Here is a 20395-nt window from a genome sequence, read left to right as displayed (position 1 = left end):
GTGGGACTCGGAGAAAAACATGCCTGGGTGGTGTCCAGGGAGGGGAGGAGGTCTGGGGCCAAAGAGCTAATCGTTAGCTGGTTCCCGTGTAAGGTCACCCCTGGTCATTTCCTTTTCTTTCTTGAGTCCCAAAGATGGGCCTGCCCTGTGCATGGTTATTCCTGACCAGTTTTTCTTCACACCTTGGGTCCCGATAAACAGAAAGCACTTCCATAGCCTTTCCTCCTCCTTCCTGGCCTTAAGGGACAAATGTCCTTTTAAGATTTGTCCCCCCAATTTACAATCAGTAGTAAAAGGAAATCAACAGGAACAAACAGGCTCTTCTTCCCTCTGACACCCATCTCGGTCTCACTCAGGCTTCCATCATTCACTAAGCCTTAGGAACAAGGTGCCTTGCCAGACACTGGGGCGCCCCCAGACAAGATGGACAAAGCAAGTCGATGAAGAACAGCAGGCACACGGCACGCTAGCTGCCTGACGTGGGGGTTAGAGCGCCAGTGATGCCACAGGGCCACGACACTACGGGTCTCCGAACCTTCATCTATAAAAGGGCGGTATTAATTATACCAAACAGGGCTGCTGTAGAAATTAAAGGAAATAATGCTTGACACAGAAGAAGTATCTACTGAATCAGAATCAACTGGTATGAAAGTGGTAGGAAACAACCAGAACTTTGAGAATGGCACCGAGAACTTAGCCAACTAAATGCATGGTGACCTCTAGGACGGCTGCACTTAAATTGAATCTGGAAGAACAACTAAGAATCTGCCAGAGAAGGGGAGAAAGAGAGCATTCCAGCAAGGCCTAGGGCTGCGAGGTGCATCAGCATTGTAGGGACTATGGGCTCCGGGGCCAGGATCAAGGGCAGATGAGCCCAGAGGAAGATCACGGAGTCTTGTGCTTAATGCCGTAGCTAAGGAAGGGAGGGGAAAGGGACAGGCTCAGATGAGGTTCGAGCTACAACTCTGGGAGAAGTGCTACACCTTTTGCTCATCCATTCAGAAAACTGGCTGGAGCCAGGTGAGATGGGCCCGAGAGCCAGAGGAGAGGCAGCTACGATGGGCCAGAGGACAGAGTTAAGAAAGCTTGTGGGGATGGAGCAAAACCTTCCAAGTCTCAGTTCAGAGGTCACTCCGCTGAGAAGCCTCTCCTACACTGGCAGCTCTGAGTTATGTACCGTTTCTCCAAAGGGCCCCTACGGCACCACGGACATCCTAAATCAGACCTCTTAATATGCTTTTCTATAGATTCCTTCAACAAATTCCCCAAGGCCTACTGTGGGCCAGTCCCTTGTTCAGCACGGGGAACACAGGGGTTAACAAGAGAGTATCAGCTCTCTGCACTGCTGTGGCGCTTGCCTGCCCAGAAGAGATATAGGCAGTAAACAAGTAAACAAGCAAACATACAAATTCGGGTGATGCCAAGTACTATGATGAAGAATAAAATAGGGCAAGGGGATCCAGAGAGACAGGGAGGGGGGGAAGGGGTCCGCAGGGCAGCTAGGGGCAGCCTCTCTGAAGAGGGCTTCCTCTGATCAGATAACTGATGTAGTGGGAGAATGAGGCATGCAAAGGAAAAGCATTTCAGGCAGAGGAAGGGGCCAGCACAGCGTCGCTGAGGGCAGACCAGAAAGGACACTAGTGTGGCTAGGAAAGGGCGAGCAGGAGGAGTGTGTGAAGGAAATAGGGTGGGAAGAGGCAAGGACCAGATGTTGGACAGCTTTGTACTTTCAAGTATGATGAAATTCCAGTGCAGGGTTTTAAGAAGGGTGATAGGATCTGACCCATATTAAACGAAGACCAGTCTGGCTGACTTACGGAAAGCAGGCTATAGGCATGGCAGGCACCAAAACAGGGAGGGTGTCAGAGGCTACTGCAGTATTCTAGGTGACAAACACTGACAGCTTGGCACTGAGTTGTTAGCAGAGGAAGTGCTCACAGTGGTCAGATTGCAGATATATTTTGAAGGCACAGCTTGCTGATGAATTGGGTGTGGGATGAAAAATACAAGAATCAAGTGGGAATTAAGTAGGTTTAGGGCCTGGGCATATGGGTGAATATTGAGGGCTGCCATTTATCGAATGAGAAAAGGTAGGGAAGAGGGAGATTTGGGAGCAGGAAGAGGAAGAGCATGTCAAGAGTTTGGTTTTAGACACAGCAAATCTGGGATCCCTCTTGGGTCCCCAAGTGCAGATGTCGAGTCGGCAGTCGGCTGTGCTCAGAGAGAGAACTGAGTAAAATCGGGTGCACTTCCAGCAGACAGACTGCTAAGTCTGACACAAGGTGAATCCCCCGGAGAAGGAGCGCAGGTGGGAAAGAGATCTGAAAATGACATCAGCAAAGGGGACTGTGAAGAAATAGCCTGGAAAGAGGAAACGCAGGAGCAGGTGGGGTCCTGGCAGCCACGGAGGAGCGGAGTGCAGGGGGGAAGGAGTAGCCAGAGGTGAAGTGCTGCTGAGTGCTCCAGTGAAAGAACAATGAAGGTCACTGTCACTGTGAGAAGCAGTGTCAGTGTGTGGCGGCGAGGGGAAGCAGGGTGGAAAGAAGGAGAGAATGCAAGTCTATACAACTCCTTTGATAGGAGAGCAGAGATAGAGAGCTGTGGACAGATGACGTGTGGAATGAAGGTCAAGTGTTTTAATTTATGCAATATTATATATAGCATGTTTGTATGCCGACAGGAATACTCAGCAGAACGGGGGGAGCCCATGGGGACCAAGAAAAATATTCATTAGGAAGAGAAGATGTAAGTTCTTCAAACGGCTTGACAAGCTGAATTATCTGTTAAAAAAAAATTCTTTTGAACTTTCAAGCATCAGTGATTCTAGTAAGGAGGTGAAGAAAATCCTAGTCACATATCTGTAGTTATTAGAAGTTGTCCAGAGGTAAAATGAAACAATATTTTTGAGAACTATTTTAACAGGCAAAGAGTTTATGTCCTAAAACTGCTATTTTCGACACAATTTTCCTTTCTAGATGACATGGTACAGCTCAAGATGAACATTTCCCACCTCATTGTTCCCATGAGCAGGATGTACTCACAGGCTGCACTGATGGAGTCTGTAGAACTTGTGTCGCGCAACGCAGAGTCTCCACATGTACTTCGCGGTTTCCATGTCTTCCTAGCAAATGAAACATGCATAAAGTAAACGAAAACACACTTACAACCCGACACGGAGTTTGTCTGAGAACAGGACTGGAGGATATATTATGCCAAAGTCACATTTAACACCCTGACCCTTTCATTTTGTTTTCTGATGCTGTGCCTAACACATGAAGGCTGTAATTAGGATTTAAATTAGAAAGACAGAAAAAAAAAAGTTCTAAGGGTATGACTCTTACACTAAACAGTTTCAGATGATTTAGAAATTTAAAAATGAGAAAATGTCAACTTTTATTTTGACAAATAGATACTCAAAGACAATTTAAAAAAAAACATTTGACTTGGTGACTCAGCACTGCCTTTGTCAGGAACGCAAAAGCAATTAACTATGAAATAATATTTCTACAGAAGCATTGACTTAGCAATGGAAATTAAGATGTTAGTGCCTACTTTCTCCCCTATTTCCCTTTAGTTTAATTTAAAGATCACCATACCAGATAGTATTTATTATTTCCCTTTAGTTTAATTTAAAGATCACCATATCAGATAGTATTTATCCAAGGACTCATTCATTCAATAATACTTACTGAGCAACTAACTACTTTTTGCCAAGTGCTATTATGCAAAATGTTGTAAAATTTTGTTTTCTAAAAGTATTAAACATTGTAATTTTATATTTTTTTAATGTTTTATTTATTCTTGAGACAGAGAGAGATAAAGCATGAGAGTGGGAGGGACAGAGAGACAGGGAGATACAGAATCCAAAGCAGGCTCTAACCCACAAACATGAGATCATGACCTGAGCCGAAGTTGGAGGCTTAACCGCACCCAGGCACCCCTGTAATTTTATTTTTTTAATGTTTACTTTTGAGAGAGAGAGAGAGCACAAATGTAGCAGGTGAGGGACAGAAAGGGGGGGCGGACAGAGGATCTGAACCAGGCTCTATGTGGACAGCCCAATGCAGGGCTCAAACTCACAAACCATGAGATCATGAGTTGAGCCCAAGTCAGACAGACGCTCAATCGACTGATCGACTCAGATGCCCTAAATATAATTTTAATGCCACCTCCCTCCCCAAACATGCACCCAGAAATGCTAACTTGTTAACTTCTAGAAACAACGTTCCAGGCAGATTCCTAGTGTTTTACTCACAGTTTGAAACTGGACCGTCTCCTCTTTACTGGCCAGCTCTAATGCAAAAAAGGACTTATTGTGGGACATGTGAGCAATATCATGCCACCTACAGAACAACAAATAGAAAAGAGCAATGTGAGTGTCACCCAAGATGGAACATACGACTTTTCCTTCTCGAGCGTGATGTGCAAGTTAATATTTGTTAATCATTTTAGAAAGAAAACAGTTGTTCTAATCAGCTGGTATGCATCTTCTCATTGAAGTGACAACAGCCACCTGCAAAAAGTAAATACATGTAGACTAGGTGAAAGCAAATAGTGCTTAAAAGTTAAGGTCGATCTATCTTTGTTTGCCAGGTTAGTTCAACCAAAGAGCCAATGCTGAGCTGGTTGCCAATGCCTCCTTCCTTCATTCAACACACATCCGTTATAACAATGCCTGAAACTGTTAGGGATACCAAGATCAGTAAGGTACAGCACTTCCGTCAAGGAAACACAGTTGAAAGGTGGGGATGAGAGAGAGAACCGAGATGCAAGCAAGTACCATTAAGTTTTGCAGGTAAACAAGACACAAAGGTGGAGGAGGGGTGCTCTGAAAAGCTTCAGGGTGAAACAAAGGTTAAATGCTAGAAACTCTAAGAGTGAACTACACTGGCTGTGTTCACCAGGTTTCAAACTCTGATCCTATATTTGTTAACTGTATTTTCCCATGGCTTAGGTTTTATATATGAATATTTTATTACATAACAAATAATTTTATAAAAGGGAAAAATCGATCCAAAAGAAAAACGTTACCCCTCTTCATCCTTTTCCATTATATTAATTTATCTTGAATTTTTTTGTTTTTTGAGAGAGAGAGAAGCAGAAGGCGCAAGTGAGTGAAAGGCAGAGAGAGAGAGACAGAGAGAGACAGACAGAGAAGCGGGGCTCGAGCTCACCCAATGTGCAACTCAAACTCATGAACCATTGTGATACCACCTGAGCTGAAGTCAGATGCTTTACGGCTGAGCCACTGAGGTGCCCTATCTTAAATTTATTTCAATAAATAAAATTAATTTGTAATGGTTCAGTGTTTAATTGTTAAATGTAAGGATCATCAGCATCATATTAAAGAAGGCCCTTTTAAAAATTCCTTCCTGGGGCTCCTGGGTGGCTTAGTCGGTTGAGCGTCCGACTTTTGCTTAGGTCATGATCTCGCGGTTCGTGGGTTCGAGCCCCGCGTCGGGCTCTGTGCTGACTGCCAGCTCAGAGCCTGGAGCCTGTTTCAGTCTGTGACTCCCTCTCTCTGACCCTCCCCTGTTCACGCTGTCTCTCTCTCTCCTAGAAATAAATAAAAAACATTAAAAAAAAATAAAAATAAAAATTCCTTCCTATCCAGTGAGATGAAAGAAGCTGGTTGGATGCCTCTGGTTTTCATAGGGCCCCTCGGGCACCGTCAGAGCCCTGCCTCATTGGTGCAGTCCAGATCCTTTTCTGCCCCTGGACCCCCAACTCAAATGTTCAGAAGACTTAAATGAGCAACTTAGGGCCATGAAAGCAATTGTCAAAGGGGAGCACTGCCAGACGAAGGGCAGTACGGTCAGGGAGTGGGTTTCTGCTCCCGCCAGGTACACCCTCCACGGTCCTAATCACCATGGAGAACTCAGGCCCAAAAGGCAGTAGTAAAGCAAAGGAAATAGAGGAAGAAACGTCAGCTTAGAGAAAAAAATTCTTCAAAGGAGAAAGCAGTTCTCAAGAAGAAATAGAATGGTTTTTAGAGAGCATGAATGGTGGGGAATTAACTTCCTTTTAATAAAAGAAGCGATTTAACACAGTGGTTGAGAGCCCACACTTTAAGTGGAGAATGTGAGTTCTTGGTTACGTCAGTTAATGATTGGGTGACCTTAGACAAATCACTCCATTTTTCTAAGGCTCAATTAAACCACATGGAAAGCGGTGGTAGTACCGTCTGCTCAGAATTGTGAAAATCACACCAAAAAATACACAAAGAGCACTGAGCACAGTACCTGGTTAATGACATTCAATAAATAGTAAATACAAAGGAACCCAGAACCAAAAATGATATAATGTTTTACTGCTCTACAAAAACAATATAAACTTTTAAATTTTTATCAAGAATAGAATCAAAGCAGGGCGCCTGGGTGGCTCAGTCGGTTAACCAACTGACTTCAACTCAGGTCATGATCTCATGGTTCGTGAGTTTGAGCCCCGTGTCGGTCTCTGTACTGACAGCTCAGAGCCTGGACCCTGCTTTGGATTGTGTCTTCCTCTCTCTCTGCCCCTATCCTACTCACACTCTCTCCCTCTCTCTCAAAAATAAATAAAAACCATTTTTTAAAAAAGGACAGAATCAAAGTAAAGAAAAAAAAAAAAAGAACAGAATCAAAGTAAATAGAAAAAAGAATCTCTGAGTAAAATTGGAAATATTTCTATGAAATGACACTTTGGATTTTCCAGGGTATGAATCTTAAGGAATGAAAAGGCATGGTCTAATTTGCTATATTTAAGATACAAATTCAAACACAGAATACTGAAATACTGAAAGAGAAATTTAAGCCACCTGCAACTTCATTGTTTGAGGTTGGCTACTATTAGCACATTGCTATAGATTCTCCTCACTATATACATTCTAGGATTTCCACAAATGAAAAGCATCACATTTTTATAATCAGGGTGAAAAAATGAACATTATAAAAAGTAACTGAACTTTCCTTAACCAAAAAAAAAAAAATTGCTTAGATGCTGGTATTTTAGGAATTTTAGTACATAACTAGAATCAGAGAAAGGCCTAGTTTTTCCACAAAAATGTAGTCCTAGAATAAGAGCTGAAATTAAAAACTCACATCAGGGACACCTGGGTGGGTCAGTCAGCTGAGCGCCAACTTCGGCTCAGGTCATGATCTCATGGTTCATGAGTCTGAGCCCTGCGGTTGGGCTCTGTGCGGACAGCTCAGACCCTGGAGCCTAGTTTGGATCCTTTGTCTCCCTCTCTTTCTACCCCTCTCCCACTCACACTCTGTCTCTCTCAAAAATAAAAATAAACATTAAAAAAAACAATTCACGTCAAAACAAAGAACAGCCTCCATTTGCTAAGAAAAGGGTCCCATACCTTTAACCATTTCATAAGTAGGCCATTATTATAAGGACAGTTTGCCACACATTTGGTTTTGAAGAAGGTGGCTTATAAAAGAACCACTGTAGTCAGGTGTTACTTTGTTCTAGGAGGGGCATATTTTCCATTTCCTAACAAGACCCTGGGAGAGATCTGTGGGCACTGTTACCAGTATACATACTAAAAACTATCACCAAGAGGAGCCGCAGAAAGCGCACAGGAGGATGTAAGCAAAGTACCTAAATATCACAGGAGGCCTTCCATTCTTGTGTTTCACGAAGATGCCTTCGAGACACGCTCCAACGGATATGTCACTGCCTTGGCTATCCTGAAAGGAGAAAGCACAGAAGGAAGCACTCGAGCAGCAGGTGCATGAGAAGTGTGACCACAAACCCAGCTCAGGAGATGCTCAGGAGACCTACGTGGAGGGCAAGGTCTGAAAGGTTTACAGGAATCACCTTGTCAAATAGGTATGAAAACAGGACGAGTTGGGCTCCTTAAGTAACTCATTTTCAAGAGCATTTCAAAGAACAGATTGCAAAAGAGGAATGTGTTTTACTAATATAAATTTTGGTCACAGGATCTCAGCTTTCGAGTTTCCAGACTGTGGCATGCCCTCCCGCCTCTGCACCACCTCTGTCCCCAGGCCTCCCCAATGTCCTCTCAAAACCTCACGAGATCCACTGGGAGAGCCCCAGCCTTCAGCCATGCTCACCTTGGCGGGGTAGCTCTCTTCTCCGTAGCCATCCATCCGCTCTACCTCCTGCATGTACAGCATTTCAGCATCGGGAGCCGTGAGCCTTCTGCAACCCAAAAGATGGGAGGTTGATCACAGAACCAAAAATGGGGGTGGGGAGGAGGCTTTGCTAAAAAAGTACATAATCCATTTGGCATAAGATGTTTACAAACATTTCAAGTTTTTAAGCATATCAGAAATTACTTCAACATCAATTGGAAGTCACCTACACGCACGGCACCATACTGAACGCTGAGGGCTATAAGGATCCTATCCCTGTACTTCAGGCAGGCTAGGGGGACATGAGGAGTCAAACTCCCTACAACACTTTCACTAAAAGCTGGAATTTTCTTGAAACCACTAAGTAACTGTTTATTATCCAAAGTATCAGGCAATACTAAGCATCATGTGCTAAATGCCAAGTGTAGGAAATAAGGGTTAGAAGAAGATGGTAATCCTTTTCTGGTGGCAGAATTATAAGAGTGGGCAGGAAGGCAACGCAGCTAAAGAAGGTAACTCAACTGCAAGGAGATTTGCTCACCCCCCCAACCCCTGACCTCATCTCTGCTCCCCCAACATCCATAAGGCACCCACACTGCAGCTAAGCCATTATGCCGGCCTCTGCACATGCTGATCTGTCTTCCTGGCACTGCTGTCGCTCACACCCGTCACTCACCTGTACACCTGATCAATCCTTGACAGCCTTCGTGAGTCAGCCTACACATCACTCCTTTGTCACCTGCTGTGATATCCCTGAGTCTAAGTCAGATGCCCCTGCTCCATCCATGCAGACCCACCACATCCTATGCTCGTCTCCCCCCCGCCGCCCTGGTATCACACTGTTAGCATATAATTACTATTCCAATGGGTCGTCCTGCCCACCCCTTAAGGCTCCAAAGCAAGAAATACATTCTTTGATGGCAGGTAAGTGCTCTATTTATCTTCCTGCCCCAGCACCCAGTCTCATACAGAATAAAAGGACTAAACTATCTCTTAAAAAGATGCATGGGGCGCCTGAGTGGCTCAGTCAGTTAAGCGTCTGACTTCAGTTCAGGTGATGATCTCATGGCTCGTGAGTTCAAGCCCCGCATCGGGCTCTGTGCTGACAGCTCAGAGCCTGGAGCCTGCTTCAGATTCTGTGTCTCCCTCTCTCTCTGACCCTCCCCTGCTCATGCTCTGTATTTCTGTCTCTCAAAAATAAATAAAAACATTTAAAAAAATAAATAAATAAAATAAAAAATAAAAAGATGCACAAATGAGTGCATGAAAGTAACAAAAGAAAGGGTGATGGGTGCCTGAGGGAGGGATTATGCTGGCGGGAAAGAAAAGGTTCATTTGGGACAGCAAAAAGTAAAGCCAGAAAGGCAGAGTGGGACCAGCTTGTGGGAAGCCTTTAATCCCGGGACTAATAAACTCAGGCTAGTGGAAAGCCAGAAAAGACTGATGAGCACTTGGGAAGGCAAGGAGGGGAGATGAAAAGAAAGTGGTATTTTAGGAAGACTGATCTCTAGTGAGTGTCTATATGGATACGAGTGGGAAGAGTCTAAAGGCAAAAGGTTATGTTTAATGGGTGGGGATGAACGGCAGGTTATAACTGGATACACCTGGGTTCAAATCCTGTCTCTACCACATGTAACTTTGGACAAGTTATTTAGTCTCTGTGAGCTTGGTTTTTCCAATTTGTAAAAAGAGAGTATCATTTACCCTAAAGAGTGGTGACAAGTGCGTAATGTTATCTAACATAGCTGGAACTGTGTGGCATTTGGTTGAGAGTAAGACCTACCATTCTCTGGGGGAGGATTTTTCTTTCTTTCTTTTTTTATTAATTTTTTAATGTTTATTTTTGAGACCAAGAGAGACAGAGCATGAGTAGGGGGAGGGGCAGAGAGAGAAGGAGACAGAGAATCCGAAGTAGGCTCCAGGCTCTGGGCTGTCAGCACGGAGGTGGATATGGGGCTGGACCTGCCGAACTGCAAGATCATGACCTGAGCTGAGTTGGATGCTTAACCAACTGAGCTACACAGGTAACCCATGGGGGAGGAGTTTTCCTGCAGACAACACATATAGATTCACTACCAAATGAGGCCATTACCTAACCGGATGCATGCCCCAGAGCAAGAAGCACAGCACTGGGTAGAGATTTCCCCAAAAGACAGAGATACAGCTTCCAAAGGTGTACTGGGTGGGAAAACCCTACACAGGCTGCACCATAAGAGGAAACAAGTATCCCTAATCTTGCATTAACTTGACTAGGTCACCACTGAAAGCTCTACTATATGGAGTGAAGAAGTGGCACCCTTCAGTGACTGGCTGCTTTCAAAATGTTCTCAGCTTCCTCACTGATAACCACGGACAGTAAACGAATTAATAGGGGGAAGTGCTCAGAACTGTACTTGGCACACTGAGTGTGATGCAACGCTGGCTCCCCAGAGCAGAAGGACTAGCTGCAGCAGCAGGAAAGCTCCAAGCTTAACTGTGTCTGTATGTATTTCACAGTCAACCCGGCTTTGCTCCCATACGATTTCCATTTCTTAATTCTTAGCGTTACCTGTATTTCTGATGCAGTAAGGCCACTTTTTGGGTTGCTTCCTCCAATACTTTTTCATCTTGTAACCACCCCTGAAGAAAACACACTGCAGTAAGTATGTAAACAAACCACTGAAATTTCTTAAGAAGAATCACTGCTACCGTTAGTGACTCCTGTCAACTAGCAGGCAAAATTCAGATTAGTATCAGCATGCGGGAGATTTGCTCAAGTATGTGATCAAGATCTTTCTAAGTAACAAAGTACGTGTGCTCAGGAGCTAAAACACCTGCCCTGCCTTCTCAGTTCATCCCGGAGAAAGTCCCAGCTGAGTTTTTTCAGGTTGGCAATCATCCATCAGCCAGTTCCGAGTCCAGCACAACATCTTGTGTATTCCCTGGCTGGCTGTGTAGACACTCCGAAGAGCATCCCACCACCTCCCGTAGTTGTTCCAATATGGTTTTCCTGTCAATTACATCAGCAGTGACTTTCAAAAGCAGACAGCAGTGTCTTTCTGCCATCCACTTTTTACACTGCTGCTAAGAAGCCAAATTCATTCCCACATAACTGTGAGGTTTCGAGCCTTCGGTTAAAAGCAAAACCTCTGTGTGGTTCCTCAGAAGTTGGAAGTGAATCCCTCACTTAGACTCACACCCAAACACAAAACAAATCTCTCTGGCTGCAGCCCATGGACTGTACACTCTTCCATTTCTGTGGGTTTACAACGACCAGTAAGACTACAAGGAAAGCACTTCCACTTGAGTTGTTTCTAAGAGGTGATTGGTTTTTTTTCAAACACTATTCCAGCCCAGTAAATCTACCATGTGGACTTTGTTTCAGGGATTATTAAAGGATATGGAAATAAACCATTTATAAAAAGCCTAATGTTGAAAGAAGTCTTACCACAGGAAACAAGGCAAATTTCTGAAGAAAGTCCTGGGATTCATATTGATCAAAGTCACCAAAATCGGCTGTACAAAATGACAAATATTCACGTCAGTTATGTTTAATTTGCATAGGAAAACATGCACAACTAAATTCAATATGCAGTATATAGATAATATGCTTATAACTTAGAAGTCAAATGTGCCTTACAGCTATAAAGTGTATATTTTAAAAAGGCTTTTTAAAAATATTAATGGGGGGGGTGCCTGGGTGGTTTAGTTGGTTAACTCTCCGACTTTGGCTCAGGTCGTGGTCTCAGAGTTGTGAGCCCTGCATCAGGCTCTATGCTGACAGCTCAGAGCCTTGAGCCTGCTTCAGATTCTATGTCTCCCTCTTTCTCAGCCCCTACCCTGCTATGCTCTGTCTCTCTCTCTCAAAAATAATAAATGAAACATTAAATATATAATTATTTATTATTTAATATAATATAAACATTAGGTAGATTCATGGGTCTTAACTTGGAAAAATGCCTACTAATAAAGAGAAAAAGTAAGTTATAAACTAAATGTATTATGACTTCATTTTTATGATTAACAAAACCTACCCTGTAATCACGTGTGCTTACTTATGTACTAGAAGATGTCAGAAAGAAACCAAACTGTTTACAGCAGTGATCACCTCTAGGAAATGGAGTTAGATCATCTGAATATGTTACAGCAAGATGTGTCTGCTTAGAAATTTTTAACTGTTAAAAAAAATGATAGTTCAGGGGCGCCTGGGTGGCTCAGTCGGTTAAGCGTCTGACTTAGGATCAAGTCATGATCTCACAGTTAATGGGTTCAAGCCCCACGTCGGGCTCTGTGCTGACAGCTAGCTCAGAGCCTGGAGCCTGCTTCACATTCTGTGTCTCCCTCTCTCTGACTTTCCCCAGCTCATGCTGCCTCTCTCTCTTTCTCTGTCTCTCAGAAATAAATAAAACATTAAAAAAATATGTTAATTCTGCAAAGGCCTTATGAAAAACTAACTTTTTAAAAAAACTTTGCAGGGAAGGGACAGAGAGAAGAAGACAAAGATCCAAAGCAGGCTCCAAGCTCCAAGCTGTTAGCACAGAGACCAACATGGGGCTTGAACTCACGAGCCATGAGATCATGACCTGAGCCGAAGTCGAACACTCAACCAACAGAGCCACCCACCCAGGCAAACTCTTAAAGTCACAGATGATATTTAGGAAGATTCAAAGTACCTTGAAAAGGAATATGGCTCCATGTGTATCAGGCATTTGTTTGTCTAAAAATGATATATGTCTCCATGCCTGCTAATATCTGAAGGAACTTTATTAATCATTCTCCTGATTAAGTTTCAATTCCCAAGATTAAATGCTAGTTATCATTTGAAATAATGCCCCATCAGTTTTCCCAAAGTATATACATGCATGTAAACACATGTTGATTAGACATGGAAATAGAACAGAATGACACAATTCAAAAACACTTGTGAAGTGCAAAGCTTTATCTGTTATGATTGACAATGTTCTATCATCCAGGAAAACTGCTTAAGAAACCATATAAATGACATCTGCTAAGAGCATAAGTGTTAACATAACTTTGTCAACCTCATTGTTTGGCTGATCTTTCTTCTTAAAATATTAGCTAGCTACAGAGCAAGTCCTCGCACTGGAGGAGTACAAGGCATATTAAATGCTCTGTGTGTGTGTGTTTGTGTGTGTTTTCTGTTTTTGGTTTGTTTGCTCTGTTGACATAGGCTAACATGCTTCACCTCCAGAAGTCTCATGTTTCACAGAAGTTATCCAAATTCACTTTTTCCCGCAAGAAAACTAATTTCACTAACATATAAACACCAGTATAGGAAGTCAGTTATTAAGAATCATTTGTTTCTGTTATACCACAGGTTTTTTTTTTAAGATTTTTTTTTTTTTAGTAATCTCCACGCCTAATGTGGGGCTCAAACTTACAACCTGAGATCAAGAGTCACATGCTCCACTGACTGGGCCAGTCAGGTGGCCCTGTTACAACATACATTTGAATCTGATATATCCATTACATCATCAATTGCCATTATTTACCTTGAACAGCTAAGCCGGCTAGCTGAATTGCTTGTTCTAATGTACAAGGAATGTTTCCTTCCAAGATATCTTTCTTCAGCTGCAGATAATACTGATACCTATAAAAAACATCAATTTTAAAAAGTCAGTATCAATTTTACCTCCAATTGAGACACAATGCATTTTACAATAATTTGGTAGAGGAGCAAAAACTAGTCAAAGAAAACCTTAACCCTAGATGGTTTCAAAAAATGACAAGAATGTCCTTGACTGTGTCTACACCTACACACACATTTACGTGCAAGTGCGTGTGTGCAAGTGCGTGCGCGCGCACACACACACATACACACACACACAATGTAATCAATTTGTTGAATCACTTATCCTTAACTGTAGTTATTTCAAAGTTACAACCACCCAGAAGACAACTGCACTCTAAAACATCTCCTAAGTTTTGTTCTGTTTACTTGGAAAAACAGAGAATCTATGGCCAATCATCACTTTAAAAACCTTGACTAGTTAGAAGGAGAAATCAAGGAATTGATCCCGTTTACAATTACACCAAACACCATAAAATACCTAGGAATAAACCTAACCAAGAAGTGAAAAACCTATACAATGAAAAGTATAGAAGCTTATGAAAGAAACTGAAGAAGACACAAAAAATGGAAAAACATTCCATGCTCGTGGTTTTGAAGAATACTGTTAAAATGTTGATATTACCCAAAACAATCTATATAGTCAATGCAATCCCTATCAAAATAACACCAGCATTCTTCACAGAGGTAGAACAAACAATCCTAAAATTTGTATGGAATCAAAAAAGACCCCGAATAGCCAAAGCCAATCTTGAAAAAGAAAACCAAAGCAGGAGGCATCACAATCCCAGACTTCAAGCTGTATTACAAAGCTGTCATCATCAAGACAGTATGGTACTGGCACAAAAATAGACACTCAGATCAATGGAACAGAATAGAAAATCCAGAAATGGACCCACAAACATATGGCCAACAAATCTTTGACAAAGCAGGAAAGAATATCCAATGGGAAAAGACAGTCTCTTCAGCAAATGGTGCTGAGAAAACTGGACAGTGACATGCAGAAGAATAAACCTGGACCACCCTCTTACACCATACACAAAAATAAACCCAAAATGGACGAAAGACCTAAATGAAAGGCAGGAAGCCATCGAAATCCTAGAGGAGAAAACAGTCAACACCTCTTTGACCTCAGCTGCAGCAACTTTTTTTTAAGTTTTTTAAAATTTATTTATTGAGAGAGAGAACCAGGGAGAAGGACAGACAGAGGAGCGGACAAAGGATCTGAAGCGGGCTCCGTGCTGACAGCAGACAGCCAGCAGAGAGCCTAATGTGGGGCTCAAACCCACCAACTGTGAGATCATAACCTGTGCTGAAGTCAGACGCTTAGCCAACTGAGCCACCCAGGTGCCCCTTGGCTGCAGCAACTTCTTACTTGACATGTTCTCCAGAGGCAAGGGAAACAAAAGCAAAAATGAACAATTGGGACCTCATCAAGGTAAAGAGCTGCACAGCAAAAGAAGTAATTAGCAAAACTAAAAGATAACCAACAGAATGGGAGAAGATATTTGCAAATAAAATATCAGACAAAGGGTTAGTAACCAAAATCTATAAAGAACTTACCAAACTCAATACCCAAAAAAACAAATAATCCAGTAAAGAAACAGGCAAAAGACATGAATAGACATTTTCCAAAGAAGACATCAAGATGGCTAACAGAAACATGAACAATCATTCATCATCAGGGAAATACAAATCAAAGCCAAAATGAGATACCACCTCACACCTGCCGGAATGGCTAAAATTAACAACTCAAGCAATAATATATTTTGGCAAGGATGCAGAGAAAGAGNAAAAATAGAGCTACCCTATGACACAGCAATTGCACTACTAGGTATTTATCCAAAGAATACAGGAGTGCTGTTTCAAAGGAGCACACGCACCCCAACATTTATAGCAGCACTATGCACAATAGCCAAAGTATGGAAAGAGCCAAAATATCCATCAACTGATGAATGGATAAAGAAGATGCGGTATCATCCCCATTTAACATACCCAACAAAATGAGCAATAATGCCTTAATGCTACCCAATACCCAGTCCACATATAATTTTTGTGACATTCAAAAACATTTGTTTTTAAGATTTTACTTAAGTAATCTCTACATCTAACATGGGGCTCAAATTTACAACCCTGAAATTAAGTACCTACCCTTTTTTTATTTTTATTTTTTAACGCGTGTTTATTTTAGAGTACAAACAGAGCATGAGTGGGGGACAGGTAGAGAGAGACGGAGACACAGAATCTGAAGCAGGCTGCAGCCTCTAAGCTGTCAGCAAAGCCCAATGTGGGGTTCGAACTCATGAACCACAAGATCATGATGTGAGCCTAAGTCAGACACTTAACCCACTGAGCCACCCAGGTGCCCCTACAGATATAAACAGGCCCACAGATTATACTAAATTGACTTTTCTTACATTTTATTTTAGAAATAGACCACAAGCAGAGAGAGGGACAAAGAGAGAGAATCTCAAGCAGTCTCCACACTTAGTGTGGAGTCTGATGTAGGGCTCTATCCCAGGACCCTGGGATCACGACCTGAGCCAACATCAGAGTCAGATGCTCAACCGAGTCATCCAGGTGCCCCAATTGGATTGACATTTCTAAATCTCCTAAATTTTAATAAGAAAAATTCCTTGTCTTTATTTTCATGTGATTTGTATTCAAAATAGTGTGACATGTCAAGTAGCATTGCCTACATTCTAGGTTTATCTGACTGCACTCTTCTAGGGTCATTTAACATGTTCATCTATTGTCCAATTTCTCCTGTGAACTGTTGGATTTAGAGCAATGCTGTCTAAAAAACTGTCTGCGGTGATAAAGATATATGTCTGTGCTGTACAATATGGTAGCTTTAACCACATGTGGCTACTGAGTACTTAAAATGTGGCTAGTGTAGTGTGACTGAGGAACTGAGAAAGGCCTCTTACAGGAGCATGAATCAGGGGCACCTGGGTGGCTCAGTCGGTCAAGCATCAGACTCTTGATTCTGCTCAGGTCAGGATCTCATGGTTCAGGAGTCTGAGTCTGCATTGGGCTCTGCACTCACAGCACAGGGCCTGTTTGTGATTCTCTCTCTCTCCTCTCCACCCCCCCCCCCCCCCCANCCCCCCCCACCCCTTCCCCACTCATGTTTTCTCTCTCCCTCAAAATAAATAAATAAAATTTTAAAAGAAGAAGGTGAATCAGCTGAGAGTAGAACCAGTTGTACCCTTTTGCTGCTGGAATATGAATGTGATAGCTAGAACTTCTCTAGAATTACCTGACAAGGAGATTCCCCAGTGAACGGGAAGAACACACTGGGGACAGCAGTACAGAAAGAGAGAAAGAGCATGGGTCCCTGAAGACTTTGTGGAGCAGTAGAAGCTCTGCCTGGCTGACCTCTGGACTTATTTAACAAGTGAAAGATCTTTAGAGTTTTTGGTCACATGTTGCCAAACTTAATCCTTACTGGTACAACTTCTCTACCAGGTTCTCCTATACTTAATCAATGGGCACTCCTACTGACTCAATCTACCAGGTCTTAGTCCTTCCTACAGCTAATGCCTTTGTTCGGGCCCACCTTCTAGACTAATGTCTGGATTGTGGCATATATATTCCTAACTGGTCTCCTAAGTATATAGTCTTGCCACCAGTAAGCTACCTTCTGTGACGGGTGATGTTGGTAAAATACCAATGTCCTCATTCCATTCCGTTAAGTTAAAAAATGTCTTTCCGCACTGTACCAGGACCTTATGACTAGGACATTCCTATTTTTCAAATCTCCTTTCCCCTCTCTAGGTAATAGCTGAAATTTCCTGAAAACATCTGAGGCTTTCATTCTCTCCCCTACTCTGCCCAAGCTATTCCCTCTAACTGGAAAACTCCTTCTAAAGTCAAGTGCAAAGTCAACTTCTTTACCTTGCCTGTTCTTGTTCCCCTCGCTCCACCCCTAGGAACCTTCTGTTTTAATGAAAGCGTTTATCATCATAATATGCTGTAATTGTTTATTTACAGGGGCTGTAGGTTCCAGACTCCAGTCACTCCTCCAGAGCAGGATTAAAGCATAGTCACTTGTATACTCGGCTCCCACAGAGTTCTGACATCATACCATATTACACGTTCACTAAATGTTTAAATACATGAGTCAGTGATCAGTTGCTGTTTTTCCTCCTGGCTTCTACTTCTCTTGTCAACATTTCTATCTCAGGTCAGTTTTACAGTCAGTGCATGTTTATTATCCCGACCACCTGATTCTTGCATGTTAGGTTTCCTATCTTCTTCCGATAATTAACTGGCAAACTCAGTACTCAGAGAGAACATTACACAAGCACAAGGCAGTACCAGGTTCTTAGTATCTACAGGGTACTGTGTTAGATACTGTGAGAAAGGTAAAGCTAAAGAAAACTTATAGGTTTAAAATCCAAGAAAGAGATAAGATATGTACACAAATAACTACAATGAAAGGCTGTAACAACTGCCATCTAACACAAGTACAAGCAAATTGTTGGACAGTCTGGAGAACCGCAAAAGCTCATTCCAGGCCAAGGGTCGCCAGAAACTTCATGAAGGAGGTGCCTTTTGAACTGAAATTCAGAAGACGAATGTGATTCCAGTACATAAATAAGGAAGATCTAGGACCCAAAGATGCAAAGGCTTGTGGCATGTTTGGGGCAGTGGAAGTAGTCTAGCTGGGCTGACAAGTAATGTTAAAAGGGGTTCAAAAGATAAGGTAGTGGTGGATTTTGGAGAACTCTGAAAGGCAGACTCACAAATCCAAATTTTTATTCCTTGTTTTTTATTCAAGGGAAAAAAAAAAAAAAAACACAAACGTAGTTCCTCCCTCCCATTCCTTAATATGCTCTTCCCTGTCTGCCTTGTCCCTTCTAAGTGCACTTGTTGGCCTCCTCTACCCTGGATACATGCCCCCCCCAACTATCCACGGACTACAGCTACTGAAATCAAAGAACTGTAAGAACCCCAGTCCCCATTTCCTTGAGGGATGAAGATAGATTCTGCAACTTTTTAAAATTTTCCTCTCTCATTTCAGTGTTAACAAAGATCGGAAACAAATCAACAAAAACTTGGAAGGAAACATCACAACAAGAAGAGTTTGCAGCCAGGATAAAAACATCATCTTCCCCTTTAATCACTCCTTTGCGCCTAGTGAAACCATAATTCATGCAACATGCAGTAAAACACTCTGACACGCTGCATACCAGAACATTCGTGTAATAACGTGGCTAAATATGTGGGCAGGAGGGCAATGTTTAGTCTCAGCTCCTGACTTCAACCCTGGTATCACTTTTCTAATCTCATTAGATTGTTTCCTAAAAACAAAGAGCATGTTATTTCTCACCTGGTGATCTCCTGCTGCAGCTGTAAAACTGAAGGCACGTAAAACACCACTCCGAAATAGACGGTAGGTTCCAATGCGTATTTATCCAGCTGCTTCTTGAGAGGCTTTTCCAAATCTACCCAACGGCGCTGATTTTGCTTGTTGTGGTACCAGAGGCTGAAGTAAGTGATCTGGAAAGAGGGAAAGTCACTGAAGGAGGCAGAAACGTGCAAGAAAATTTCTATTCTTTTTTTTTTTTTAATGCTTTTTATTTATTTTTGAGAGAGGGAGACACAGAGCATGAGCCAGGGAGGGGCAAGGAGAGAGAAGACGACAAAGAATCCGAAGCAGGCTCCAGGCTCTGAGCTGTCAGCAGCGCTGACATGGGGCTCAAACCCATGAACTGCGAGATCATGACCTGAGCTGAAGTCAGACACTCAACCAACTGAGCCACTCAGGTGCCCCGAAGCAAGTCTGAGTCTTATTGTGAATTATTTTCTGAAGTTATAATTGTTTATAAAATGAATTACATGTTGTCTGTAAGAACAGAATATCATATTTATAGAAAACAGGTACTTTTCCTTCTTTCTTTTGAACTGCAACTGACAGAAGAGAAAAATCTCATTTAACAGAAAGAAATTGATGCTTAAAGCCTGAAGTCCTGGGTTTAATTTCCAACACTGTCACTTGCTAACTGGGAAATGGAAAAGTCAATCAGACCAATTCTGTTTTCTCAAGGGTAAAAGAAGGTAATAATAAGTGTAATACCTCCTTCACACCTCCATCATAGGGACTGAGTGCAAAACTTAAATAATGCATTTTGCCACTAGAAAACCACTGTATTTTTTTTTTAATTTTAATGTTTTATTTATTTCTGAGAGAGAGAGACAGCATGAGCAGGGGAGGGTCAGAGACAGAGGGAGATACCAAATCTGAAACAGGGCTCCAGGCTCTGAGCCAGCTGTCAGCACAGAGCTCGACGCGGGGCTCGAACCCACGAACCACGAGATTATGACCTGAGCCGAAGTCGATGCTCAACCGACCGAGCCACCCAGGTGCCCCAAACCACTGTTTTTTTTAAAAGATTAATTAGGGGTGCCTGGGTGGCTCAGCAAGTTAAGCGTCCAACTCTTGGTTTAAGCTCAATTCAAGATCTCAGAGTTCCTGAGTTCAAGCCCTGTGTCAGGCTCTGTACTGACAGTGGGGAGTCTGCTTGAGATTCTCTCTCCCTTTCTCTCTGCCCTTCCCCAACTCATGTGCTCGTGCCCTTTCTCTCTCTCAAAATAAACTTAAAAAAAAAAAAATTATTGGAGCGCCTGGGTGGCTCAGTTGGTTAAGCATCCGACTTTGGCTCAGGTCATGATCTTGTGGTTTGTGAGTTCGAGCCCCACATTGAGCTCTGTACTAACAGCTCAGACAGAGCCT

At 42.5% G+C, this 20395-nt stretch overlaps 1 protein-coding gene across 1 annotated transcript in view; it reads right to left on the bottom strand.

The window, feature by feature from the left end:
* The window catches only part of PTPN21 (protein tyrosine phosphatase non-receptor type 21), a 73465-nt gene that overhangs the window by 25903 nt on the left and 27167 nt on the right, over positions 1-20395 (bottom strand). The window contains exons 3-10 of the mRNA XM_077780841.1: positions 18992-19161; positions 13577-13674; positions 11512-11579; positions 10633-10703; positions 8064-8151; positions 7588-7676; positions 4256-4343; positions 3042-3121 (exon numbers count right to left, since the gene is read on the bottom strand). Of these exons, the coding sequence (XP_077636967.1) occupies positions 3042-3121; positions 4256-4343; positions 7588-7676; positions 8064-8151; positions 10633-10703; positions 11512-11579; positions 13577-13674; positions 18992-19161 (752 nt within the window). The remainder of the gene's footprint in view (positions 1-3041; positions 3122-4255; positions 4344-7587; positions 7677-8063; positions 8152-10632; positions 10704-11511; positions 11580-13576; positions 13675-18991; positions 19162-20395) is intronic.

This window comes from Crocuta crocuta, unplaced genomic scaffold (assembly GCF_008692635.1).
Source record: "Crocuta crocuta isolate KB4526 unplaced genomic scaffold, BGI_CrCroc_1.0 scaffold299, whole genome shotgun sequence".
NCBI classification, from domain to species: Eukaryota; Metazoa; Chordata; class Mammalia; order Carnivora; family Hyaenidae; genus Crocuta; species Crocuta crocuta.
This window is presented reverse-complemented; position numbering and strand designations above follow the sequence as displayed.